The 8,834-nt window shown below is 57.5% G+C and overlaps 1 protein-coding gene across 1 annotated transcript in view; it reads left to right on the forward strand.

Moving 5' to 3' along the window:
• LOC126976325 (integrator complex subunit 9) overlaps window positions 1-8,110 on the forward strand; it is a 45,098-nt gene extending 36,988 nt beyond the window's left edge. The window contains exon 9 of the mRNA XM_050824607.1: window positions 7,550-8,110. Within this exon, the coding sequence (XP_050680564.1) occupies window positions 7,550-8,017 (468 nt within the window). The 3' untranslated portion in view covers window positions 8,018-8,110. The remainder of the gene's footprint in view (window positions 1-7,549) is intronic.
• Window positions 8,111-8,834: the final 724 nt, after the last annotated feature.

The raw sequence follows: 8,834 nt of genomic DNA on the forward strand, positions 1-8,834 counted from the left end.
TGACGATGCCCGTGCAGTACGCAGCGCCTGCGCCCGCACATCAGCGCCGCTGACGTGCCCACGATACTGGTGAGTGACACACACACACACACTACTCCAGGCCAACAAGCTGGTGCGCGAGCTGCGGCCCCGCGAGCTGGCGATGCCCGTGCAGTACGCAGCGCCTGCGCCCGCACATCAGCGCCGCTGACGTGCCCACGATACTGGTGAGTGACACACACACACACACTACTCCAGGCCAACAAGCTGGTGCGCGAGCTGCGGCCCCGCGAGCTGGCGATGCCCGTGCAGTACGCAGCGCCTGCGCCCGCACATCAGCGCCGCTGACGTGCCCACGATACTGGTGAGTGACACACACACACACACACTACTCCAGGCCAACAAGCTGGTGCGCGAGCTGCGGCCCCGCGAGCTGGCGATGCCCGAGCAGTACGCAGCACCTGCGCCCGCCGCGCCGCCGCGCCCGCACATCAGCGCCGCTGACGTGCCCACGATACTGGTGAGTGACACACACACACACACTACTCCAGGCCAACAAGCTGGTGCGCGAGCTGCGGCCCCGCGAGCTGGCGATGCCCGAGCAGTACGCAGCACCTGCGCCCGCCGCGCCGCCGCGCCCGCACATCAGCGCCGCTGACGTGCCCACGATACTGGTGAGTGACACACACACACACACTACTCCAGGCCAACAAGCTGGTGCGCGAGCTGCGGCCCCGCGAGCTGGCGATGCCCGAGCAGTACGCAGCACCTGCGCCCGCCGCGCCGCCGCGCCCGCACATCAGCGCCGCTGACGTGCCCACGATACTGGTGAGTGACACACACACACACACACACTACTCCAGGCCAACAAGCTGGTGCGCGAGCTGCGGCCCCGCGAGCTGGCGATGCCCGAGCAGTACGCAGCACCTGCGCCCGCCGCGCCGCCGCGCCCGCACATCAGCGCCGCTGACGTGCCCACGATACTGGTGAGTGACACACACACACACACTACTCCAGGCCAACAAGCTGGTGCGCGAGCTGCGGCCCCGCGAGCTGGCGATGCCCGTGCTGTACGCAGCCCCTGCGCCCGCACATCAGCGCCGCTGACGTGCCCACGATACTGGTGAGTGACACACACACACACACTACTCCAGGCCAACAAGCTGGTGCGCGAGCTGCGGCCCCGCGAGCTGACGATGCCCGTGCAGTACGCAGCGCCTGCGCCCGCACATCAGCGCCGCTGACGTGCCCACGATACTGGTGAGTGACACACACACACACACTACTCCAGGCCAACAAGCTGGTGCGCGAGCTGCGGCCCCGCGAGCTGGCGATGCCCGTGCAGTACGCAGCGCCTGCGCCCGCACATCAGCGCCGCTGACGTGCCCACGATACTGGTGAGTGACACACACACACACACTACTCCAGGCCAACAAGCTGGTGCGCGAGCTGCGGCCCCGCGAGCTGGCGATGCCCGTGCAGTACGCAGCGCCTGCGCCCGCACATCAGCGCCGCTGACGTGCCCACGATACTGGTGAGTGACACACACACACACACTACTCCAGGCCAACAAGCTGGTGCGCGAGCTGCGGCCCCGCGAGCTGGCGATGCCCGAGCAGTACGCAGCACCTGCGCCCGCCGCGCCGCCGCGCCCGCACATCAGCGCCGCTGACGTGCCCACGATACTGGTGAGTGACACACACACACACACTACTCCAGGCCAACAAGCTGGTGCGCGAGCTGCGGCCCCGCGAGCTGGCGATGCCCGAGCAGTACGCAGCACCTGCGCCCGCCGCGCCGCCGCGCCCGCACATCAGCGCCGCTGACGTGCCCACGATACTGGTGAGTGACACACACACACACACTACTCCAGGCCAACAAGCTGGTGCGCGAGCTGCGGCCCCGCGAGCTGGCGATGCCCGAGCAGTACGCAGCACCTGCGCCCGCCGCGCCGCCGCGCCCGCACATCAGCGCCGCTGACGTGCCCACGATACTGGTGAGTGACACACACACACACACACACTACTCCAGGCCAACAAGCTGGTGCGCGAGCTGCGGCCCCGCGAGCTGGCGATGCCCGAGCAGTACGCAGCACCTGCGCCCGCCGCGCCGCCGCGCCCGCACATCAGCGCCGCTGACGTGCCCACGATACTGGTGAGTGACACACACACACACACTACTCCAGGCCAACAAGCTGGTGCGCGAGCTGCGGCCCCGCGAGCTGGCGATGCCCGAGCAGTACGCAGCACCTGCGCCCGCCGCGCCGCCGCGCCCGCACATCAGCGCCGCTGACGTGCCCACGATACTGGTGAGTGACACACACACACACACTACTCCAGGCCAACAAGCTGGTGCGCGAGCTGCGGCCCCGCGAGCTGGCGATGCCCGTGCAGTACGCAGCGCCTGCGCCCGCACATCAGCGCCGCTGACGTGCCCACGATACTGGTGAGTGACACACACACACACACTACTCCAGGCCAACAAGCTGGTGCGCGAGCTGCGGCCCCGCGAGCTGGCGATGCCCGTGCAGTACGCAGCGCCTGCGCCCGCACATCAGCGCCGCTGACGTGCCCACGATACTGGTGAGTGACACACACACACACACTACTCCAGGCCAACAAGCTGGTGCGCGAGCTGCGGCCCCGCGAGCTGGCGATGCCCGAGCAGTACGCAGCACCTGCGCCCGCCGCGCCGCCGCGCCCGCACATCAGCGCCGCTGACGTGCCCACGATACTGGTGAGTGACACACACACACACACTACTCCAGGCCAACAAGCTGGTGCGCGAGCTGCGGCCCCGCGAGCTGGCGATGCCCGAGCAGTACGCAGCACCTGCGCCCGCCGCGCCGCCGCGCCCGCACATCAGCGCCGCTGACGTGCCCACGATACTGGTGAGTGACACACACACACACACTACTCCAGGCCAACAAGCTGGTGCGCGAGCTGCGGCCCCGCGAGCTGGCGAGGCCCGTGCAGTACGCCGCGCCTGCGCCCGCACATCAGCGCCGCTGACGTGCCCACGATACTGGTGAGTGACACACACACACACACTACTCCAGGTCAACAAGCTGGTGCGCGAGCTGCGGCCCCGCGAGCTGGCGATGCCCGTGCAGTACGCAGCGCCTGCGCCCGCACATCAGCGCCGCTGACGTGCCCACGATACTGGTGAGTGACACACACACACACACTACTCCAGGCCAACAAGCTGGTGCGCGAGCTGCGGCCCCGCGAGCTGGCGATGCCCGAGCAGTACGCAGCACCTGCGCCCGCCGCGCCGCCGCGCCCGCACATCAGCGCCGCTGACGTGCCCACGATACTGGTGAGTGACACACACACACACACTACTCCAGGCCAACAAGCTGGTGCGCGAGCTGCGGCCCCGCGAGCTGGCGATGCCCGAGCAGTACGCAGCACCTGCGCCCGCCGCGCCGCCGCGCCCGCACATCAGCGCCGCTGACGTGCCCACGATACTGGTGAGTGACACACACACACACACTACTCCAGGCCAACAAGCTGGTGCGCGAGCTGCGGCCCCGCGAGCTGGCGATGCCCGAGCAGTACGCAGCACCTGCGCCCGCCGCGCCGCCGCGCCCGCACATCAGCGCCGCTGACGTGCCCACGATACTGGTGAGTGACACACACACACACACTACTCCAGGCCAACAAGCTGGTGCGCGAGCTGCGGCCCCGCGAGCTGGCGATGCCCGAGCAGTACGCAGCACCTGCGCCCGCCGCGCCGCCGCGCCCGCACATCAGCGCCGCTGACGTGCCCACGATACTGGTGAGTGACACACACACACACACTACTCCAGGCCAACAAGCTGGTGCGCGAGCTGCGGCCCCGCGAGCTGGCGATGCCCGAGCAGTACGCAGCACCTGCGCCCGCCGCGCCGCCGCGCCCGCACATCAGCGCCGCTGACGTGCCCACGATACTGGTGAGTGACACACACACACACACTACTCCAGGCCAACAAGCTGGTGCGCGAGCTGCGGCCCCGCGAGCTGGCGATGCCCGTGCTGTACGCAGCGCCTGCGCCCGCACATCAGCGCCGCTGACGTGCCCACGATACTGGTGAGTGACACACACACACACACTACTCCAGGCCAACAAGCTGGTGCGCGAGCTGCGGCCCCGCGAGCTGGCGATGCCCGTGCAGTACGCAGCGCCTGCGCCCGCACATCAGCGCCGCTGACGTGCCCACGATACTGGTGAGTGACACACACACACACACTACTCCAGGCCAACAAGCTGGTGCGCGAGCTGCGGCCCCGCGAGCTGGCGATGCCCGTGCAGTACGCAGCGCCTGCGCCCGCACATCAGCGCCGCTGACGTGCCCACGATACTGGTGAGTGACACACACACACACACTACTCCAGGCCAACAAGCTGGTGCGCGAGCTGCGGCCCCGCGAGCTGACGATGCCCGTGCAGTACGCAGCGCCTGCGCCCGCACATCAGCGCCGCTGACGTGCCCACGATACTGGTGAGTGACACACACACACACACTACTCCAGGCCAACAAGCTGGTGCGCGAGCTGCGGCCCCGCGAGCTGGCGATGCCCGTGCAGTACGCAGCGCCTGCGCCCGCACATCAGCGCCGCTGACGTGCCCACGATACTGGTGAGTGACACACACACACACACTACTCCAGGCCAACAAGCTGGTGCGCGAGCTGCGGCCCCGCGAGCTGGCGATGCCCGTGCAGTACGCAGCGCCTGCGCCCGCACATCAGCGCCGCTGACGTGCCCACGATACTGGTGAGTGACACACACACACACACTACTCCAGGCCAACAAGCTGGTGCGCGAGCTGCGGCCCCGCGAGCTGGCGATGCCCGTGCAGTACGCAGCGCCTGCGCCCGCACATCAGCGCCGCTGACGTGCCCACGATACTGGTGAGTGACACACACACACACACTACTCCAGGCCAACAAGCTGGTGCGCGAGCTGCGGCCCCGCGAGCTGGCGATGCCCGTGCAGTACGCAGCGCCTGCGCCCGCACATCAGCGCCGCTGACGTGCCCACGATACTGGTGAGTGACACACACACACACACTACTCCAGGCCAACAAGCTGGTGCGCGAGCTGCGGCCCCGCGAGCTGGCGATGCCCGTGCAGTACGCAGCGCCTGCGCCCGCACATCAGCGCCGCTGACGTGCCCACGATACTGGTGAGTGACACACACACACACACTACTCCAGGCCAACAAGCTGGTGCGCGAGCTGCGGCCCCGCGAGCTGGCGATGCCCGTGCAGTACGCAGCGCCTGCGCCCGCACATCAGCGCCGCTGACGTGCCCACGATACTGGTGAGTGACACACACACACACACTACTCCAGGCCAACAAGCTGGTGCGCGAGCTGCGGCCCCGCGAGCTGGCGATGCCCGTGCAGTACGCAGCGCCTGCGCCCGCACATCAGCGCCGCTGACGTGCCCACGATACTGGTGAGTGACACACACACACACACTACTCCAGGCCAACACAAAAAAAAAACTCAAGATGTATTATATAATACACATATCCATTTAATTTACTATTCATACTATAGTTTTTACAAACATTTTACTTTAAAAATGATAATAATAATTTTTGAAACACAACTAGCAGTTTGTCAATTTTAAAACTCGCAAATAATGATTCTCATTGGAAATATTATGAATGAAAGTGTTATTTTATCCAAAATGTTATTTATCTTCGTCTCATCGCAAGTAGAACTAGCTCTTATGTTTATAGCAAGAGTGTTTACAATACTTTTCAATCTAAAACAACAGTGTTATAATTTATTATTTGTTCGTCGCAAGTAAAAATAGCTTTTATTGTGATATACGAAGTGTTCACATTACTTTGAAGACTAAGCACTTACTAAAGCGAATTAGAAAAAGTGGCATCTGTTAAAAATATTAAATTTACAAAATTTTAATTTCATTAAGGAAACACACCGCTTTCCGCTCGTGTGCATAGATGGCGCAGTAATTAAATTTCAAACGAATTATAACACTATGGAAACAATTTATATTATAACAGTCTAGTGGCAAATTTCATAATGTGTTATACTGTTGTAAAAATATATTGTAATATATAATGTGTTGTGTGTTATAACGCCCACCTTTAGTAATAATACCTAAGTGTCCACTGCCAACTTTCCATGTTACTCGCGACATTCAATAATGGACTTTATGTTAATAGGCGTAAACTCTTTACCGAATACGTTACGAATTACGTTTGTGTTTTAAAGTTTAAAGTGTAACGATATAAAATTGATTGCGAAATATGTAACGATGTTGTCACGGATGGTATTTTGTGTAAACAATGCCAAGGGAATTTGCATTATAGATGTGCCGGAATTGCTGAATTGACGTACCGAAAAATCAACGCCGATAAAAAAGCTTCATGGCGTTGTCAATCTTGTAGGAATCCCGCCGTTTCATCTAATTCTGGAGATATGGCTACTGTTATTGTTGATTGAATCTTATATGACAAGCAGAAGTCAAGCTGTTGTTACAGGTGGTTTCTGCTCTGAATTTAAACTTGTAAGTTCTGGCATTTCACAAGGCTCTCATTAAGGACCTTCGCTATTTATATTATATCTCTATGACATGACCGACTCTAATGCTATTCTGTACGCCGATCACATTAAGATTTATCGGATAATTCGTAGTGTTACCGACTGTTATACCCTGCAACAAGATCTCACTATCTTTGAATCTTATTGCAAGCACAATAACCTTCATCTAAATCCTGACAAATGCTTTATTATCAGTTTTAATAGAAAACGTAATCCAGTAATTGTTCTGTATCGCCTTTGTAATGTAGAACTTAAACGTGTAACTGAAGTTCGTGGTCTTGGAGTCATTTTAGATTCTAAGCTTACCTTCACCAGTCATATTGATAAAATTGCCAACAAAGCATTTAAGGAGCTTGGATTCATATTATACGTTATTAAACCATTTAAAAACGCTTTGACCTATAAAATTTTATACAACTGTTTTGTGCGTAGCCATCTGGAGTTTGCATTCGCAGTTTGGAAACCTTTCTATCAAGTCCATATTGAACGCATAGAGAGCGTTCAAAAGAAATTCATTAAATCCATACATAAATAACTTTTAGAATTCCTCGTAGTCGTGAACGAGTTTGTCGTAAAAAACCCTTGTTCTCTACTTTTAAATGTAGAACTTGTTATGCCAATAACTGTTTTATTAGTCGTGCTACTAAATTGTATAATGATAAATTTTCTAGCATAGATTTATTTACTTCCTCATTGTTTAAATTCAAATTAAATTTAAAACTTTTTGGATCCGATTAGTTCAATAAGATTAACATCGTTGGATTTACACTTTGATATTTCATGTTTAAGTTTATTTTTCGTGCTAAATCACTTATTAAGTATAAATAATTCGTTCGATTCAAGTAACCGCGCCTTTAATATAAATAAATTCTATTTCATATGGGAAACTAAAGGTTTATGTGAACAATTAATTAGTCTGTAATGTAATTTTTTTATAAAAAACTGTTTGTTTCTTGCTGAATAAATAAATAAAATAAATAATTTAAAGACGTCGCGTTCGTTCGGCAGTTGAAGCGGGGCTCGGCGCGGGCGGCCGGGCTGCGGCGGCGCGCCGCGCGCGGCACCCTGTGCGGCGAGCTGGCGGCGCGCGCCACGCCCCGCGAGCTGGGCGGGGCCGGGGGCGGCGCCGGGCCGCTGCAGGCCGCGCCGCTGCAGGCCGCGCCGCTCGTGGCCGAGCTGCGCGTGCGGGACGCGCGCGTGGAGCTGGCGGCGCCGGCCGAGGGCGCGGGCGAGGGCGCGCGGCTGCACTGGGGCGCGCTGGAGGTGGAGGCGCTGGTGCGGGCGCTGGCGCGGGAGGGCGTGACCGGCGCGCGCGTGGAGGCGGGCGCGGGCGCCAGCATCGTGCACCTGCCGCGCCACGACACGCTGCTGCACCTGGAGCCCGCCGCCACGCACGTGTTCTGCGAGGGCCGCGCCCGCGCCGACCTGCGGCTGGCGCTGCGCCGCGCCATCGCCGCCTGTCTGCCGCACGTGTGACCGCTCGTGTACACGTCCAATACGTTACTAAATAATTTGATACTTTAAAACTACTTACAAATTTAATTAATTAAATAATTTGTCAACTATAAACGTTTCCTTTGTAAATACTTCCATGTTGACGTCAGAGTCCCGGTGCAGTATACGGACTGCACAGTACAGTCCGAGGACTGTTGTACTCGATCCCTCTACTGCTACCTTATTCCTTCCGTCACGTTATCATGTTCATGCAGTGTTAGTGTTTCAGTTTGCCAATGACATTACTCAAGCTTTCACAGATGGCCACGAATTGCATGCTATTTACACTAATTTATTAAAGGCCTTCGATGTGGTTGACCACGAACTGCTCATAGAAAAACTTGGTCACGCAGGAATATGTGGCTCTCTACTACGCTGGTGCGAATCCTATTTGCAGAACCGTTCCCAGGTTGTAAAGATGTGGCTTAAGTCAATTACAAGAACCGTGCCATCAGGGGTTCCACAGGGCTCCCATTTAGGGCCCCTTTTTTCTTGGTCTTTATGAACGATCTAGCCACTAACTTAACGACTTAAAAATTTATCGCGAAATTAAATCTACAGAAGATACGATCATATTACAAAGTGATCTTGATGGGATCTGTGATTGGTGTGTTAGTAATGGGATGGTTTTAAATTCTTCAAAATGTTGTTACTTAAACTTTTCTCCAAAACGAAATTCTACGATATGACGCCTCTTGTACAGCGTAGGAAAGTTTCAGACCTTGTCTTTTTACACAAACTAATTCATGGCCACATAGTACTCTATTATTAAGTAAAATTAACTTTGCTGTCCCACGGC

Source organism: Leptidea sinapis, chromosome 40 (assembly GCF_905404315.1).
Source record: "Leptidea sinapis chromosome 40, ilLepSina1.1, whole genome shotgun sequence".
NCBI lineage: Eukaryota > Metazoa > Arthropoda > Insecta > Lepidoptera > Pieridae > Leptidea > Leptidea sinapis.